This window comes from Sturnira hondurensis, unplaced genomic scaffold, assembly GCF_014824575.4.
Source record: "Sturnira hondurensis isolate 20B ecotype Veracruz unplaced genomic scaffold, ASM1482457v3 Scaffold0021632, whole genome shotgun sequence".
Classification (NCBI taxonomy): Eukaryota; Metazoa; Chordata; class Mammalia; order Chiroptera; family Phyllostomidae; genus Sturnira; species Sturnira hondurensis.
Genome location: NW_028094263.1, coordinates 1,595,595 through 1,613,991, shown reverse-complemented (window position 1 = coordinate 1,613,991; position 18,397 = coordinate 1,595,595). Strand labels below are relative to the sequence as shown.

The 18,397-nt window shown below is 59.1% G+C and overlaps 1 protein-coding gene and 1 long non-coding RNA gene across 6 annotated transcripts; both read right to left on the bottom strand.

Moving 5' to 3' along the window:
• Positions 1 to 199: 199 nt before the first annotated feature.
• Positions 200 to 15,579, bottom strand: SAMD14 (sterile alpha motif domain containing 14). 5 transcript variants are annotated; one of them, XM_037033393.1, is made up of 10 exons: positions 15,237 to 15,579; positions 11,947 to 12,001; positions 6,062 to 6,228; positions 5,291 to 5,579; positions 4,446 to 4,533; positions 4,266 to 4,340; positions 3,998 to 4,157; positions 2,901 to 3,020; positions 2,659 to 2,814; positions 200 to 1,864 (listed from the first exon to the last, which is right to left on the bottom strand). In XM_037033393.1, the coding sequence occupies exons 2-10, from the start codon at positions 11,987 to 11,989 to the stop codon at positions 1,709 to 1,711; spliced, it is 1,254 nt and encodes a 417-aa protein (XP_036889288.1). In that variant the 5' UTR covers positions 11,990 to 12,001; positions 15,237 to 15,579; the 3' UTR covers positions 200 to 1,708. The 5 variants fall into 5 exon arrangements, with proteins under 5 accessions (XP_036889288.1, XP_036889289.1, XP_036889291.1 ...); XM_037033394.1 differs by lacking the exon at positions 15,237 to 15,579 and adding an exon at positions 12,619 to 14,363; XM_037033396.1 differs by lacking the exon at positions 6,062 to 6,228.
• LOC118978116 (uncharacterized) lies at positions 200 to 16,048 on the bottom strand. Its single transcript, XR_005064652.1, has 3 exons — positions 16,038 to 16,048; positions 12,221 to 12,224; positions 200 to 1,429 (listed from the first exon to the last, which is right to left on the bottom strand). It is a non-coding gene; the product is annotated as an uncharacterized LOC118978116 (long non-coding RNA).
• Positions 16,049 to 18,397: the final 2,349 nt, after the last annotated feature.

The following is an 18,397-nucleotide window of genomic DNA, read 5'->3' as shown; positions in this document are numbered from 1 at the left end:
TCCCTGTGACCAGCATGTAACCCGTGCGCGCTCAGGACACCTGGAGCAGCTCAGGGCCCCACTAGGAGTACCAGGAGTGCGGTGGCAGCAGCAGCACAGCCGCCCATTCGGGACACCCGACAGCACAGTCACCCCGCCACACTCAGGGTGCAGCGTAGCCCCGACCCAGGCCAGCCCCTGCCTAGGACAGACAGACAGATCACTGGCACGTCGTAAGTGTTTATTGAAGTAAACTCAGTACTGCCTCCCCCCTTCACATGCACGTGGGCACCCACTGGCTCCCGGGAGTTTCAAGAACCTGGGTGCCCTCCAACCTTCCCTCCAGCCCCTCCACCGGGCCTGGGTCATGCCGGTGGCCCCATATCTCGGTTTCCCTCTATCTTAGTTCCCCTCGAAAGCCCCTCTCCCAGCCCAGAAGGCAAAGAAGAGGAAAGGGCTGGGTCTCAGGGACGGGTGGCCCTCAAGCCACAGGCCCTGGGCAGGAACCAGGGGAGTCAGCATGCACTGGGTCCGGTCTACTGCTCCGGGCCGATGGGAGGATATGGAGGGGGGCTTCTAATCAGAGGCCCCATTGGTAACTCTGGCCAACGCTCCAGAAGCTGGGCTAGCTGCTGGCCAGCACCATACCTGATTCGCCCTCCCTACAAGGACAGATGCCACCCACAGGCTGCTGGGATACACTCCATGCCCACAGGGGTGGGGGCTGGCCCCACCCCTCCTTGTAGTCAGAGCTTGCAAATTCCAGTTCTGGAGCTCACCGAGACCCCGCTGGGCGCAGGGCAGGTGGGGGAGGGCTGGCACACCTTTCCTGGATTTGCCTCTGCCTGACTCCCGTGAGGATTCCTCAGTTCAGTCCCACATAGGCATCGGTGCATTGGTAGGGGGTGCCTTCATCTCTACTAGCTCCTAAGTTCTGTGCCCAGAGAGGGCTCAGGTACCTTCTGAGGGCAGCAGGAGGAGAAGCGGACCTGCCTTAGTGGGCCAAGGCGCAGGCCTGATGGGGCTCCAGGAAGAGCAGACCTGTGGGGATGTCATCTCACTGTTGGGACCACAGGATAAGGGAGGGGAAAAGGAGGAGGGTTTCACTCTCCCTCCTGAAGTCCTACAAAGGCCGCGTGGGATAATCATGCTGCTTCCTCTGCTCCTGTTGAGGCAGACCGGGTGTCTACTCTGAGTGCAGCTTGCTGCCATGCCCACCAGCCTCCCTGGGAACAGAGCAGAGCTCTCCGCACACACAGCCACCTTGGAGAGCTGGAGAGGAACAGCTCCATCCACCCACTCCTGCTGAGATGCTCAGCCACCTCTCTGAGCCCTGGGTCCCTGGCCCCAGGTCAGGGCCTCTGGAAGGCAGACAGGCAGGCATCCCAGCTCACTGCCCGCCCCGCACCACCGTGACCCCAGGACAGAGCGTCAGAGACTGGCTTCAGCCCTAGCCTCTCTACCCTCTTCCCAAAATCTGCTACCTCCCCCAGGAACTCTGTGCCAAATGAGTCCCCGAAATCGATTTATTACTGGGCCCTCTTCCTGGGGTCTCCCTTTCTGGGGGATCTTGGTCCAGAGGGACAAGGTGAGAGAGGGCAAGTACCCCTGAGAGCGTAGGGCCAGGCCAGCCCAAGCTGGGCGCCCAGGCCCTGCTTCCCTGGGGAGGCCTGTGCCCGCTGAGCCGGAAGCTGCCTGTGCCTGGGCGCCGTGCCCGCCTCACTCTCCTCTAGCTCTTCTTGGCCTCCTGCTCCCTGCGCCGGAGCTTCTCGCGCTGCCGCGCAGCCTTCTCCTGGGCCTTGCGCTCCTTCTCAGCAGCTGCTGCCAGTTCCTTCACCTTCCGCTTCACCAGCGCCCGGTCATGCGAGCTGCTGAGCCCCAGGCTCTACGGGAGGGAACTGAGGGTGAGGGGAAGCACCCCAGAAGCACCTGGGTCCTTTGTGCCCCAGCTGTATCCTCTCTGGAGCTCTACCTGCCCTCTCCTCCCAGACTTGCCAATGGATCAGAACCCTCAGAGCAAGACTTTTGAATGGGAGGAGTTGGGGGAGGTAAGAGTGGAGAGTACCATCCCCCACTTCCCATGACCCTTGGCTCCCATTCCTGAACTCACTTCAGTTTGGGCATATCCAGCCAACCCCCGATGCCCAGGGATGGGGAGCAACTTGCCCAAAGTCACAGGGCTGGTCAGCTAGTGAGGCCCCTCCCCACTCCGGAGACTTCTGGGGGGGGAGGGGACTGTCCTCTCTACTCCTTCTGGCAGAGGGCGGAAACAGGCCAGAAACCTTCTAGCACAGAGGCCAGGAGCCCCTCCTGACCTCCCTCCACTGCCACCCACCTCCAAGACTGAGAATCAGATAAGGTGATCGGGGAGGGGGGGGGGCCTGCTTCCCGGGATCCCTCTCATGATGAGAGGGGTCATCAGAGTCAAGAGTCAGATTATACGAAGTCCTAGAGGTCAAGGTCTGGAGCTTGAAGGTCAAACTGAAGACTTGGGCTTGAGTTTTAAGTCAGACTGAGGACCCATGCCAGAGGATAAAGATTAGGCCAAGGACCTTGCCCAGAGGTCAGAGGTTAGGGGCAGTGGCCTCAGACGAGTGACAAGGTCAGGCTGAGGGGATCCCAATCCTTGAAGGCTGCCCCAGGCTCTGGCCTGGCTGGGGCGTTCTTACTCTGACCCACCTTCAGTTTGCTTCCATCCAGCTGCAGCAGCTGCGGCCCGTCCACCTGCCGCGCGGCAAACTCGGCGGCGTACTGCTCCAGGTTGAGGCTGTGCAGCCACTGGCCCACCTGCTGGCTGGTCCAGTGGTGGATGGTGGGGAGGGGCTCATCCAGGAACTGGGAAGGAAACCGAGGAGGGTGAGGGGGACGATGCAGCCTGTGGCCCGCACACCAGGCAGAGCCAGAGGCCAGAGCTTGCTCACCTCGTCCGAAGACTGGGACAGAGTGTGGTAGGGGTAGGAGCACTTGGCCTCCTGCCGGGGACCGCTCGGCATCTTGGGGCTGCTGCTGGGGGGTGTGGAGTCATCACTCAGGGTGGATTCCTAGACAGGAGGCAGTGCGTGCTGCTGAGGAGAAAGCTCGCCCCCAGCCTAAGGGGGGACCCCCAATCTGCCCACCCCCATCTGGATGGAGATGAGGTCCTAGATTAGGACCAGGAGTTGCTCAGTGCACCGTGTGCATGAGCCAGGAGCTGGGCGGGCACATATGACAGGGTGACTCCTGTAAACCATCAGGATCTGAGGCCTCTGGGAGAACAAGGGGCTAGAACTGAGCCAGGCACACCCGTTAGCAGGAAGGAAGGAGGTCTCAGACCAGGCGTCAGTTCCTACAGGGAGTCAGCCAGGCTTCCCCCAGGCTGAGTCAGATGAGTCTGCCTTACGCTTCCCCACCACGGCCTCTGGCGCCTTGGCTGTGAGTGCCCGCTCGGAGATCCCTGCCCTCAGTAGACTGGAGCTCTCTGAGGGCCTGGGCTGTGTCCATTCCCTCTGGTACCCCCAGGGCCCCACACAAGGGAAGGAAGAAAGGGAGGGCATGCTGGGAAGGAGGAAAGAAGGCAATCTCAGCTGAAAAGGGATCCCTTCTCCCCTGAATTCCTAGCATCCGGATCTCTGCCCCAGCTGCACATGGGAAACAGAACCAAAGGCCCAGCACTGGGCTGGGGGTCCATGTGTGTGTGGGGACAAGTCCCTTCTCAGACAGGAGCTAGAACTAAGACATGGGGCTAGAACTGAGCCAGGCAGAAAAGTTAGCAGGAATGCAGGAGACCTCGGGCCGGGTAAATGCTAGGGGAATTGCAGTGTCCAGTGATATGTGTTCAGTGGACAGAGCCATGAATGAGTCAACAAATTAACTACTCAGAATATGGACATGTGAACAAGTGAATGCACAAACTCAGAGATGGATCAGTGAATGAATCACTGAATGGCTCAGGGGACAGACTGTCGGAATGCCTGGGTGCCAGCCCTCATGTCACCTGAGCCTAAGGGCCACTACAGGGGCAAGAAGGCCATGGACTTACCTGAGAAGCTGACTTCTTAGGGCTGAAGCTCTCATGTTTAGGCGAACAGGCAGGGGGGGTGGTGCTGCCAGAGGATGCCGAGCCCTTGCCGCCGTCCGTGAACCAGGAAAAGGGCAGGAACGGGGAGCCCCCTGACCTGCCGGACCCCTCCATAGACTCCCTGTGGAGAGCACACCCTGCATGGGTGCGGGCACTGAGGGGAGGGCCAGGCCCGCGGGGACTCAAGGGCGGAAGCTGGGCTGAGGCGCTCGCTGCGTGCGCCTCTTACCTGCTGCCCATGGACAGGCGGTTGCTGCCCTTCTCCTTCCGGCTCTTACTAGTGGATGCTCGGCGTAAGGTGACCCTGTAGGGAGGGGATGGGGTAGTGGGACAGTGCTGCCCACTGTACTACCCTGTACGCCTCCCCCTACAGCTCCAAGCCTTTGGTTCTGGCCTCTCTGGCACTCACCCCAGGTCCAGGAACTTCCGGCGAGTCTTCTTATCCAGGCCAATGGTGGGGCTGGCAGGCTCAGGTGGGCTGGCATCTCGGCTGTCATCTTTTGGGGAAGAGGGAAGGAAATAGCCTGTGAAATAGCCTCCTTCAGTTGCCAGTGTGGGGTGGGAGAAATTCTCTTCCCTTAGAGTCATGCAACCTGGCTCTAGTGCCCTTCACCAGCTGTGTGACCTAGGGAAAGTCACCTAAACTCTCTGAGCTGCCTTCATCTCAAATACGGGGACAATGACATCTGCCTCTTTCACGGGACCTAATGGGATGTTGATGAAAGCCTTGAACAAACCATAAACCACTCTGAAAAAGTAGGGACCACTGCTATTGAGTGCTAATTTTATCTTGGCCAACCTCTAACCAGCCTTCCAATCTTTTGTCACATGTCACTTCCTCGGAGAAGCCTTCCAGGACGCTCTCAACTAGGTCTTTTCACTCTTATATGCGCTCCCACCACCGTGCTCTTTTCTCACGTAGCATTTATTACAGCTTGTAACTATACATTTAATTAAGGGATGATCTGATTGCTTCCTCCCCCCTCCACCCCCGTCCCCCACTGTAAGGAATTATTTCATTGTTTCTCCCGGGAACGACAAGCCCCCCGCGAATGAGAACTACATCTGTTTGCTCGCTTATGTGCCGAGTGCCAGCAGTGCCTGGCACATCGTAGGCGCTCAGTAGATGAATGAATGAAGCGCGGTGTTAACTCCCCTACAAGCCACCACGTTCTACTTGGTCCCGCCCTGCACTTCGGTGCCGCTGCAGTCCCCGCGCGCACCAGCAGGGGGCACCGGGCGGGCTGCGCTCACCTTCGCTGTGAGGCTCAGCACGCAGGTGGCGCCGCACAAAGCTGGGCGAGCTGTCGGAGGAGGGCGCGGAGCGAGGCGGTGAGCTGGAGGCGGCGGCCAGGCCCTCGTGCGAAGCGGCGTTGTGCAGGGGCCGGTAGCGGGTGAGTGGCGAGGGTGGTGGTTCATCTTCGTCCAGGCTGCGCCGCAGCCCCGGAGGCTCCAGGCAGAACGAGCCCACAGCCGGAGACCCCGGACTCGAGTGCAAAGGCGAGCGCAGCCGGTGCAGGGGGCTCCCGCAGCCGTCGGTCACCTGTGGGAGCGGGCAGCTGCTTACTGCCATTCCTCCTCCCCGCTTCCCGGAGGGGCTGGGAGCCCGGTTCACCCAGTAAACTGCAAGGGAGCCTCCGGAGGCATGGAGCCCAGACTCCCGGGTCTTTCTGGGAACTGGAGGGAGGGTTTCCCCATGTGGGGGAGAGTGTTGGCCGGGCAGTGAAAGGTGGGAAAACCGGGGGCTTTCTGCCACAGAGGCTGGGATTGAATCCCACCCCTTTTACTGCTTGGCTTTGTTTACAGAACCCCTAAGCCTCAGTTTTCTCATCTGTAAAATGGGGATGATAATCCCTTCCACGAGAGGATGAAATGAGCCAGAACTGAAGGCAGCTCCAGTTTGTGAGCATTATCATGTCAGAAGCTTGGGGGGTGGGGTGGTTTCCCTAGAAGAGCAGTTTGGAGGGACTCCCCAGGGGCAAGAAGAGTGCATGGGAAATGTGTGACTGTGTGGGTTGCCCCAACCTTGCCTCCAGGCCCGTCGGAGCCTTCGCCATCCTCCGCAGAGCTGGCACTGTCCCGAAGCCTGGAGCGGGAAGGCCGATGTCTACGGCCCTTGGCCAGCAGTTGGGCCCGGGCTTTGTGTAAACTGCTGTCCAGTCTGACGGTCTCTGGCACAGCCAAGTCCAGGTCTACGAACCGGGTGAAGGGGGCAGAGAACAGACACATGAGGTCAGCAAGCCCAGAGGCCCAGCAGCCACCTGCACTCACACCCCAGACAGTCCCCAAATGTTTCCGGGTGCCGGGCACTGGGAGTGCGGCTGAAATGGGAAGCAGGGTCTCTTGGTCTCCCGGGAGCCAGACATGTCAACACTTAGATACAGCAGTGCGATGGGGCCTCTCACAGGCCCGGAGGGGGACAGGCCCAGAGGGGGACAGGATCTAGAGGGCTAGATCCTGGATAAGGATATGGAGGAAGGGTGGGCAAACCCAAAGGATCATGCACAAACCCCTCTGCTCCTACCTAGTTTCCTAAGCCCTCACTGTGCACGGCGGGGGGGGGGGGGGTTCCAGGCAGAAAAGTTTCTTCCCAGACTTCAGCTTGGGTTAAGACCTTCCTTCCCCACCCCCTCCAGCGATCTCGGGACCCCCACCCCATCACCCATGCCCGTTCTGTGTTGCCTGCTCCTCCTCTGGTCCGCACATACCCCCTAAGCCACCCCAGTGGCTCTCCTGGTTTAACTACTATCCATGTCTATTTCCAGCCCTGACCCCTCCCTCCCCTGAATTCCAAGCCTGGCACCTCAACACCTGCCAGGGAACTTGTCATATCAAGGCACCCAGAGCCTAAAACTCAACCGATCAAAATGAACCCACCGCCTTGCCTCAAACGGACTTCTCTGTTCTCTGCTTCAGTGAAAGGCCCCATCCTCCACCCAGCCACCCCACCCAGTCACCCCATTCAGCCAGCTCTAAACTGCCCTGCCCCAGTAGCCCCAGACCTCGCTGGTCATTCGTGTGTCCAGCTGCCTACTTGACATCTCCACTTAGATGTCCAACCGGCGTCTTCAACGTGCATGCCAAAGCTGGACTCCCCACCCCCAGCTGCGCTCCCAGTCTGCCCAGCTCAGCAAATGGCAGCTTCATCCTTGCAGCTGCCCAGACCAAACCCCTGGAGTCACTGCTGGCTCCTCTTTTTCCCTTCCACCCGACAGACCGATCCATCCACAGTTCCTGTTAGCGCTACTTCTGAAATGTATCTAGATGTACTGAAATATTTATGGTGAGATGACAAGATGTTTTGGACTAGGTTCAAAATAATCCAGGGGAAAAGAGGTGAGCGTGCAAGGGAATGGAGATGGAAGGAGACTGTCCATGAGCTGACGACGGTTGAGGCTGAGTGATGAGGGCACGTGTATGATGAGGGGCAAGCACTGCTCTCCCCACTTTTGGATTCCCCACCAGAAAATACTGTTTGTAGATCTCTGTGTTACAGTCACACACGACTATGTGTGGGGAGGAAGAAGAGAGAGTGCCCAGGAGAGTAGGGGAGAAGGAGGAGAGGAGAGAAGCAAGGCGGGGAGAAGAGTGGAGAGGAGGGGAGGGGAGGGCACATGAGGAAGAACTCACAGCCTGTCCAGGTCACCGGCACCTCTTGCCTCGCAGCTGGTATTCCCTCCTCCTCCTCCTCCCATTTACAGTCTATTTTCAACACAATGGCCAGAGTGATTCTGATAAAACCTGTCAGCCGGGGTCACTCTGCAGTGCAGAACCCCCCAGTGACTTCCCTCTCACTCAGAGAACCCCAGTCTCCTGGTGGCCTCCAGACTGAGTCTGGGCCCTGTCGGCTGCCCTTCCAACGCCTCCCTCCACTCCAGCCACCCCGGCCTCCTGGCTCTTCCTCCTGGGAGCCTGACCTGCACCTCGGGGCCTTTGCACTTCCTCCCCGTCCGGCAAGACTCAAGCCACAGATTTCTGTGTGGTTCTCCTCCCACCTCCTTCAGGTCTTGGCTGAAATACGTTCACTGATGACTTTCCTGACCAGCCAACTTACAGTACTCCCAGAACCTCCACGCCTATTTTTCCTCTGTCAGTTATCATTCCTTAGCTCATTAGCTGTTCCACTTACTCAGTTTATTGTCTCTCTGCCACCCTTTAGAGTGTCAGCTCCACTAGGGCAGACGGTTCGAGTTTGTTCACTGCTCTAACACAGGCATAGGGTAGTGCCCGGTGCACAGTGGTTAGTAAACGTTATTTTAATGAAAGAACAGATGTGCCCCCTCACATCCCTGGAACCTGGCCTCTGCTCCCCAGTAGGACTGAATTGCCTCAGCTCGCGCCTTCACCAGCCGCCCACTCCCACCTCGCCCTCCCCCATCCCCACCGCCACAGAGCATGGCCTCAGCATCAGTCCATTCTTAGTTCTGGGCTCCCAGTGTGTGCCAGGGAGCCTCCCTACCCACTTTCCTCAAGCGAGAAGAAACTTCCTAAAGCACATTTCTGACCGGCTCATACTCTCCAGCTTTTAAACCACCCCCAGCAGAGGGTCAGGGGTCAGGGGTGGGGAGCAGTCCATCCCAATATCAAGTTGGAGCCCCTCAGCCCTCCATTCAAGCCCTGAGGGGCCCACACCCTCACGTGTTGCCCGAGTCCCCTCCTCTGGGCAACACACTCTTACGTCTGCACCTCCGTTAAGAGCAGAAGCCCTGGAGCCAGACGGCCTGGGCTGAATCCGCTGCTGCCACTTGCTGGCTGGGCGGCCCTGAACGAGTGACTTGCATTTAGCTAACAGCTTCCTTATCTGTAAAGTGGGGTCATAATGGCAGTATCGTCCTAAGGGGGTTGTTGCGAGCACTAAAAAAGATAATCTACAAAAAGTGCTTCGCAGTAATGCCGGTGACTTGGGAAGTGCGCCCAGGCACTGGCTGCTCGTGGCGATGGTGGAAATAGCAGGAAACTGCCTGTACCAATGCCCGGATACCCGCCTCTACCTTCGTTTCCTGCCTCTTCCCCCCGTGTCCCCGCGGCTCCCTCTGCTCCATCACTCTCCACCCCTCGTCTGGCCCTCAGCCCCAACATGTCACCTTGTCACCTGCCCCCACTCCGCACTGCCACACCTCTTCGGGCTTGCCCCTCTGATCTGGGGAATGAGTGTCCCATGCCAGTCTGCACAGCAGAGGGTGACACCCTCGACTGTCCACCGTGTACCCTGAGAGCCTGGCACGGGGCCCAGCAGAGGGTGGGTGCTCAGCAGGTGCTTGGCAAAGTGAAGCAGAGCCGCACTTTCGTGGACTCCAGACACGCACGCGTGCCTGGTGAGGGTCATGAGGGGCCCGTGCCTGTGTCCCGTCCCATGCCACATTCCTGTCCTCGGGGCAGCACTCCTCCCATCTGATACTTTGCTTGCTTAGTCACAACTGCTGTGGTACTGCCCCCTGCTGGCCCCTGTGCTAGAATTCAAGCTCCATGAGGGCAGTGACTTTGCCTGGCTCGTTCCAAGCTATCTCCCCAGGGCCTAGAACAGAGGGGTGCACGTCAGAAGCTCCGATGTTTGTTGAACAGATGAAGACAGGGAGTGACTAGGGGGAGCTGCTGTTTCAGATGAGGTAGTCAGGCTGAGGTTTGGGTGACAAGAAGGAGCCAAGGATGTAGACAGAACAAGAGGGGACCGTGTGGTCATGGGCTGGGAGTGTGGAGGGTCAGCAGGGACCAGTGCAGCCAGCAAGGAGAGGGGGCCGGCCTGGCTGAAGGGGAGGGCGGCCAGACAGGCAGTTGTCCAGGGGAAGCTGGCAGTGGCGTGGAGAGGGGAGTGGTCCTGTCAAAGGCCTGCTCTCTTGGACTCCCAGTTTGATACCACTGCTGTGGCCCCCTCAGCCACCCCTGCTTCCTTCCCTTCTGCTGTTTCCAGGCCTTGGGGCCGAGCCTGGGAGGGGAGCCTTCTGTCCCCTGACACAGAATCTCCAGGCACTGCCTGGAAGCAGCGAGGAGGGAGGACTGAGGGCTGACGACAGAACAACAGCTATCACTTCTTCAGCTGTCACTGTGCCAGGCACCAGTTTTCACAAGTGCCAGCTCACGCAAACCTGCCCACAGCCCTGTGAGGAGGAGACCCTGGGACTCCCCGGGCGGCCTTGACGTGGCTGGTGGAGACTGGGCCAGGGTTGCAGGCAGCCTGGCTGCAGAGGCTCAGCTTGGAACTACCAAGCCCCCTCCACCTCCTCTGAGTCCCAGGTAGGGGTGACCGCTGAGAAATCCTCATTTTACAGGTGTGGAAACTGAGGCTGGGAGAGGAAGGGTTTGACCCAGGGTGCAGAGGTCACCGAGGCAGTGCTCTCGCCGCTCTGGGGGAGGTGCTAGGACTAAGCTGGTGCCTGGCCACCCTCAGTTACATGGTGGCTGCACTGCGGGAGTCTCTCTACTCTTGCCTTCCCACAATAAAATATCGCTCCTATGTGTCTGTGTTACACAGACTCACACATGTGCATACGTATGGGGCGAAGGAGGAGGGCCAGGGAGAAGGGCCTTGTTCTCCTGACTCTGGGCCACATCGGGACCCTGGTCATCTTACCTTGGAGCATCTAGGGAGCAAGGTGGGGCCAGTCTCTCTCCAGTCCCTTGGTCTGCCAGGTCCCCCTCACCTACTTCCGTCCTTCCCTGCGGACCTCTCCTTCCCACTCCCACCGGGAGTTACTCTGTCCCAGAGCAGCGGGAAATCTTGAATACTTAATTGCCTCTCTCATCGGGAAGCAGGCAGGGCTGGCGCTACCTCAGCAGGTCAGGGAGAAGGAAAACAGGAAGGGTTGGGTTAGGAGGAGCGGGGAATGGAGGCCGAAAAGCCCCACGAAGTGGAGCTCATTTCTGTCAGGCCAGAGGTCAGGCTGGACCTGAGTGGAGATAGAGCGGCTCAGAGCCTGAGAGGCCCAGGGGCGGTTCAAGACTGGGGGAGTCCCAGGGGCCAGCCCTGCACTCCACAGGCCCCAGGGAGGGGGAGTGGAAAGCAGTGATCCCCAGGAGCCGGGAGGCAGCAGTTCCTAGCATTACCAGAGCATGCGGTGGTGCCAGGGGAGAATGAGGTGAGCAGGGGAGGGGGAGGAGGAAAGGGGAAGAAAAGTGGGAGTGAATAGGGAAGGAGAAGCTGGGAGGCCCTGTGACTTCTACATCTAGGAGCCCCTCAAGGTCATGCACACACATGTAAGTTCTGAAAGCTGCACACACGTTACAGGCTTTAGGCGCTTCTTCCTGTCTCCTCCAGGTCCCTCCATGTTGCTTTGCTCACTGACTCCTCCACCAAATCCAGCTGGGAAACAGCCTCTCTACCCCACTGCATGCTGGGAACTGTGCCCGGCCTGGAGTTTTTTCCCTAATCCACGGTGAAGGCAGGTGTGTGCCTGCACCTCTGTGTGTGCTAAGGCTGAGTGCGTGTTATGTATTTGATTTCTGTGCGTGTCCATGCCAAGGCAGGGGTTCTTATTTATGCAACTTAAAAGTAACTGTCGCGTGTGCTGGGGGACACAGGTGGACAGCACAGAGGCTGAGCACAGAGGCTGAGCACAGGGAGTCGGGCAGTCTGGAGTCCCAGCTCCGCCTCTCACTCGCCGTGTGGTCTTTGAATCAAGTCACGCCAGCACCCAGTGCCCTCAGCTCCTCGCCTATGAAGCGAGCACGCTTCTTCGCACAGCTGTGGGGACTTGGTGAGACCGTGCCTGTGAGGTGGGGCTGCAGCCTAGTACCTGGCACGAGACGAGGGCCTAATATAATAAATGGGGATTCTTCCTAACATTGCTGCTGTTGTCACTGTCCTGTCAGTCAGACAGTTGTGACAAAGAATCAGGCTGTAAGACCCCAACACACACACTGAAGTCCCCAAGGGACTCCTGCCTCCCCCACCTGCGGCACCAAATAGAACTTACCAAAAACCTCATCGGCGGGTTCTCGGAGCTTTGAAGAAGCCATGACTCAAGAGAGCTGGGAAGGATAAGGTGGAGAGAAAGAGAAAGAGAGAGCGAGTGAGAGGTTCAGGTGGGTGGGGGCCAGGAGCGGGGCCTGGCCTCTAGCCCCGCACCTTCCCTCAGAACTCTTCCTGGGGCCCTGGGAGAGGCAGTCTCTGAACTGTGCCCAGATCGAGGTGGCTACCGCAGGAGGGGATGCACAGGGCAGGGGCAGAGGCAGGTCCAGGGTGTAGACCAGGCTGAGTCCTGCAGCCTTGTCCCATCTGACGTGCTGTGTGCCTCCACGCGGGTCACTGACCTGTCCCCATCACTCTCCTGGGCCTTTTGGTTCCGGAAGAACTTTTAATCACGGTAAATTGTCCCAAAGAAAAAGTGGGAGAATTCTTGGAATTTAGTAAATCCAATCCTCTTGTTTTACAAATAAAGAAACATGGGAATGACTGGCTCAAGATCACATAACAAGTTAATGGCCATATCAGGACCAGGACTCAGGTTCTTACATCCATCCATCTACTTGGGCATTCATCCATCTATCCATCTTTGCATCCATCAGTTCATACCATCCACCCACCCATCTCTTGGTCCATCACCCACTCCTGCTCCCCCCCCCATGCCCATCACTGGTGTGCTCACCATTTGCCTTCCTGAGCACCGAGCTGTTCAGGAAGCTGGCGCCATCAGCAACGGAGACACTGTTCCTGGCAAACTCACTGTTCTAGACACACTCACACTCACAGATGCCGGAGGGTATGCGGTGTGCTCACAGCACAACAGTGGACAGCCAAATCCTTGTGATGCATCAAAGATGTTCTCGGAAGAAGTGTGGGTGGGTAGGAGGGTTGGTTTTGTGTTTTTGGTGGGAAGCAAGAAGGAGGGCAGGTGGGGAAGCGGGGTGCATGCAGCTGAAACAGTTGGGGGCAGGCTTCCTAGCAGATATAGGGTTGTACCAGCCAAAACCAAGGCCTGGTTGTCAGAGGGTCGGGGGACACCTGGTGAAGAGAGAGTGAGGAAGCTCAGGGGCAGGGACACACTGCATTGCTGGGACACGATCTTCTGTTAGTCCTGCCACTCAAGTCTGCAGGCAAAGGGCAGGGCACTGGGCTGAACCATGCAATTGCCTGGCCATGTAGGAAAGCCACGTGCCTGCTGGGGTCTTTTCCAACCCCCCTATTATTACACAGGCATCATTTCACTGGTTCTAAGGATTCTCAGTATCCCCACTTTACAGAAGGAACCAAGATGCAAGAGACAAGTGGCAGACCTCAATGGTGACCCCGGTCTCCTGCCCTGAGGGGAGGAAGGGAGAGGGCAAGGAGCTGGTAGGTGATGGCTAGACCTGGGAGAAGCAGGCTGCAAGGATGCTTAGGGCTGAAAACAGGAAATGAGGTGTCAGAAGGGCCCAGAGATGAGGGAAGGCTCTTCAAGAAGCCTGCTGCCATGTTTTAACTCTGGGTGTGAGTAGCAAAGAAGTTTTAGGGTCTCTCTTCCTGTCCTGCAGGGCCAGATGGGAAAGGAGCCTGCCCCTAAGAATAAACCAAATTGCCTCATTCAATCTCAAAGGCTTCATCTGACCAGGACACAGCTGCCGCCACCTCCAGAAAGCTGTCCTAGATAGCCCTCCTGCTCTCATTTGTCTCCATAATTTCTAAACCCACCCTTCCCCAGCCACTGGGAAATGAGGGATTTTTCGTGCTTTATCAATTCCCTAACTGGGTCAGGTCTCTCCCACAGCAATGGGAGCTCCCTGAGGAGGGGAAGGGCAGTGTCCCCACCAGATTGGGGACTCTCTGAAGATAAGGGTGGAGGCTCCCTGAGGGCAGCTGTGGTGTCTCCTCTCTTAAGCAACTTGGAGAACCTGCGTGTCCTTTACTCAAGGTCCCGTCCAGGGTGGAGACCCTCTTGTGAAAGGGGAGTCCTCTTTCAGGTGCCCTCTGGGCTGGGCTGGGGCCTCCAGCTCACACCTGAGCCTAGTCCACTCTGATTCAGCACAAACTGCTTTCTTTCCCTCCCTGCAACAAGTACCTGCCTGGGGTGTGTGGGGGACCCTCCTTACTCACTCTGGGAAGCAGGACTTCCAGGAGATCCCCAGACCCCTCCCACCAAACCCCCTTATTCCCAAACTGAGCCATCACACTCCTGCACACACACCTATGCACACACGCACATTCAACCAGGTAGCTGCCATGGGGTGGAAGTGAACCTGTCCCTCTGCACAAAGTCTGGACTCAGATTCTACTGGGCTACTCCTTCCAATTCTACCAGTGACCTTTGACCCTTCTCTAGGAGAAAGGGAGACAGGGGAGCCTGAAGCTTCCTGGAACCCAGGGGAAGGAGAGAGAAAGGGGCACAGCCCTGGAGAGAGAATGGGTAGTAGAAACAGAGACAGACAGGTTTGGGGGGGGAGGTGTCAATTCACAATTCACAGAGAAAAGGAAGAAAGGGCACGCAAGAAATGAGACGGGGAGTGGGGCCTGGGAAAACGGAGTGGAGAGGGCCACCGGCAGCGCTGAGTGAGGCCCGAGGGAGGGCGCGAAGAGAGAGAGAGAGAGAGAGAGAGAGAGAGAGAGAGAGAGAGAGATTGCTGCCTGGAGAGGGGCGGCCCCCAGAGAGGCAGACTAGAGGGAAGGAGCTCTGAGAGAGCAGAAAGGGACCAAGAGAGAAGCGACGCTGGGAAAGGCTGGGAAAGAATGGCCGAGAGCGGAGGCTGGGGGGGAGGCGGCGGCTGTGCAGCTACAGAAAGCGGAGCCCCTCTCCCATAGGCCCAGGCTGGGTCGGGGCTTCCGGCCAGCGTCGGTTTCCCCGCCCCCACCTCACCCTTCGGCCCAGCGCCGCCCGACCTGGGGTGGGGGTGGAGAGCAGGGCACCGACTGCACTCTCAGGGCCCCCGGGCCGCCACCCCCCACACCATCAGAGCTTCACGGCCAGTTTCTTTCCAATCCATCAGTCCAACTCCAAGCTGGGCAAGAAAGAGTTAAGCCCTCTCCCCCTTCCTCCCACACCAGTTTTTTAAATTAATTTATCCGGGTGGCGGGCGGGAGGGAAAGGATTAGGGACACAAATCCTATCTCCGCCCCCTCCCCTGACTGCCCAGCACCCTAGCTCCCCGCAGCCCCCTAAGGGATGGGGGGAGAAAGGCCCTGGTCGCTTCACTCCGTTCACCCTGACTCGGGGTCCCAGAGCGAGCCCGAGTAAGCAAGCTCCCGGCTCCGCTTCCCCGTCACCTCGGGGTCCTTGAGGTCCCGGCCCCTCACCTCCAGCATCAGTCATCTTCAGCGTCCGGCACCTAAGGAAGCCCTCGGGCCCATGGTGCTCCGGGCGGGGGCCGGGCGGGAGAGGGGCGGGGGCCGTCACCCCGGCCGCGGGGGACTCCGGGCTGGCTCCATCCGCTCCATCCTGGGACTGGGGTGGGGGTGGGCGAGGAGGGTCCGGGAGCTGGAGGGAGGGGGACGTTGGGTGGGAGAGATGGAGGTTTGTAGGAAGCAGGAGGCGCGGGTGGGGCTGGACCAGAAGACCTGAGGGGAGGATGCTCCGTGCGTGTGCGTGAGTGTTGTGTGCGTGTGTTGTGTGCGCGCGTGTGTGTGAGAGAGGGAGAGAGGAGAGGGAGGGGAGGGAGAGCGCGCGCCACCTCCCCGCCCCGCCCCCTAGGCCCCGCCGGACGCGGGTCCCCGCCCCGCAGGCCGCGGTGCGTCGTGTCCCTCCGGCGGGGGTCCTCGGGGGTCCCCCGGAACGGGCGGAACAGGCGATGCGGGGGCGCGTGGCAGGGAGGCCGGGAGCCCGGAGACAAAGAGAGGGAGGAGGGGGAGCGCAGGGGGCGAGCGGAGGGGCGGGAGAGGCCCGCGTTGCGGCCGGGCAAGGGGATTCCGAGTTGTTGCTACTTCTCAGCCCGCGGGAGTTGGGGCCGGGGGAGCGGCCCCTCCCTGGAACCCGCGGGGCTTCCACCTCTTCTGCCAGGCCCGTGAGGGCTCCTGGTTCAACCACGCAACAGACATTCACCGAGCGGTGGTTTGCACTGAGACCCGAGGGGGGTTCCCCCAGCGGGGAACAGAACCCACTGGGTCTGGGCCATCGGGGCTCCCGGAGTCGTCACAGAGTCATCACGGGGAAAGACGGGGGGTGGGGGGGCAGGTCCTCACAAGCTTGGGGGCTACGAGGCCTAGTTCACCGAGGAAACCTCAGCGCTGGGGGAGCGCACGGGATGGGGTGCGGTGGGGGCAGGGGGGGCACTGGGCCTGACCAGGGGGCAGGGAGTGGGGGGGCGGTGGTCCGGAAGGATATTCCTGGAGGAGATGATGTGGGGCTACACCTGCAGGCCAGCGCAGGGTGGAAGTGCAAGTGGGGCGTGGGGGGTAGGGGGAGACACGATGCGTGAGACCGCAGAGGTGGGGGTGAAGGGGTGGACAGAGGGCTTGCGCTTTATCCTCAGCCTTAGGGAAAAAAGTAACAGAGGGAGGGGCTCAGACTTGCGTTTCGGCAGGGACGCTGGGCTCCTCTGTGGAGACGGGACCGGAGAGGGTAGCCCGAAGGCAAGGGCATCCCTCATGAGGCTGTTGAGGGAGGATGACGGTGCCATTCAGGATGCAGAAGTGAAGAGACGGACAGCACCTGGGGACTGGCTGGCCACTGAGGGAGGAGGAGGGGTCTGGGACGACCGCGGGGCTGGCCCTGGCGTGGAACCGACAGGGGTGAGGGGATGAGAGGGATGAGGTCAGACTTGGACCTGGTGAGCTGGAGGTGGAGGCGGGCCAGCTGGGAGAATGTAAAATCAACAACTAGCTACCCTACTGTGATGGCTTGGGGGGTGCTCGCCAGCACTTTCCTCAGATTAAAGATGACACAGGTGTTCCTATCACCCCCGCGTGGAAGGGGGAAACAGAGACTTAGTAGTGGTGAGGCTGGACTGGGGTTCGCAGCTCGGGGAGAAGGGTGTGGCCCATAGGAAGAGTCCCCCAGCAGCCAGTGTCTCTGTGGTCTCGGGTCTCCGAGGGGCTGTGAGAGATGGCACGCTGAACCAGGGTGGTCTTGGGACTATAAGGACAGAATTAGTAACTTTAGGGGCTGAAGGTGTCTAAGGAGATCTGTGGGAGCTTGTGTGTGTTGGGGGGGGGGCTAGTCTCTGGGGATCTTCAGAATCTGCGGGCAGCCTTGGGGTGCTGGTTAGATTGTGGAGATCTGGGGAGGGGGTGGTGACTCTGGTGACAGCCTACAGAGCTATGCCTGGGCTCTTGTAGAGGGCGTGGCTTGCGGGGATCTGGTGAGATCTGGGTGCTAGGCTGGAGTGGGGAGATCGATTATACCGGCCCTGTGGGGAGCCGGGAGATGATGAGTATGTAATGTCAGTACCGGGGTGGGGCAGGTTGTGTGGGAAGGGGTCTTCCAGGCCGCCGGACCTGGGAGGACCCCCTATTCCTAGTAACGCCTGAGCTCTGGGAGCTAAGAAAACCCTTATCTGATTTCCCTCCCCTATGGCAAGTGTTGGATTGTGGCAAACCTGCCCTATCTCCTAAGAACTAGGAAAGTGGCAGGGTGGGCAGGTGACAGTGCCCATAGCTGCTTGACACACAGCCCTGAGCATGGACATATCTCATGAGCAAGTGACATCTGAGGCCTGAGAAACTCAGCAAAGTCACACACAGCACCCTTGGCCACACACCACACATAGGTTCAGACATTGGTTGGGGGGCTCCTTGGCCCACCTTTTAGAACACAGAACACACAGGCCCTCTCCTAATACACAGGACAGGGCAGGGCAGCAGGATCTCAGCGTTATCCCAGATCCTAGCAGGATGCTCAGCCCCAGTTAGACCAGCAGGCCTCACCACTACCCCCAGATCTGCCCCCCCACCCAGGGAGGTCCAGCCACTTCACATCTTGAGACTTCTTGGTTTCCTGAGCAGGGTCCCAGTGGCCTCTAATTCTGGAGCCAACAACACCTGCAACCTTGTGGTTTGGTGGCCTCTGATCCTGGGATTCAGTCACCTGAATCTGTCTTCCCAGAAGTGTTCCGAGGATGATCCACTTGGAGAAGATACCTTGAGAGGTGTGGTCATCCACCTCAGGTTCCCAGGTGCCCTCTGGTGGGTGACAGGACTGGGTGGGTCCTATGGCCCTGAGGTGCCGAACTGGGATGTTTGAGAGGACGCTATGGGAAACCAGAATTTGGTGACATGAGGGAGACGTGTGTGACAGGGCTATCCACAATGGTGCTTCAGGAGCTGTCACTGGGAGTTACGGTGGAGGCCACTCATCTCGGGTGTTGTTAGGGACCCACCAAGGTGGCCCTGAAGGGTCCTGATGTTGGGACTTCCATCAGGGCAAAGGGGAACATGAGTATGTCCTTGGGGGTCAGGCCACTGAACACAAGTGCCTTAGGCTTTAGTTCACACACGTGTGCACACCGGCGTGCAAAGGAGAG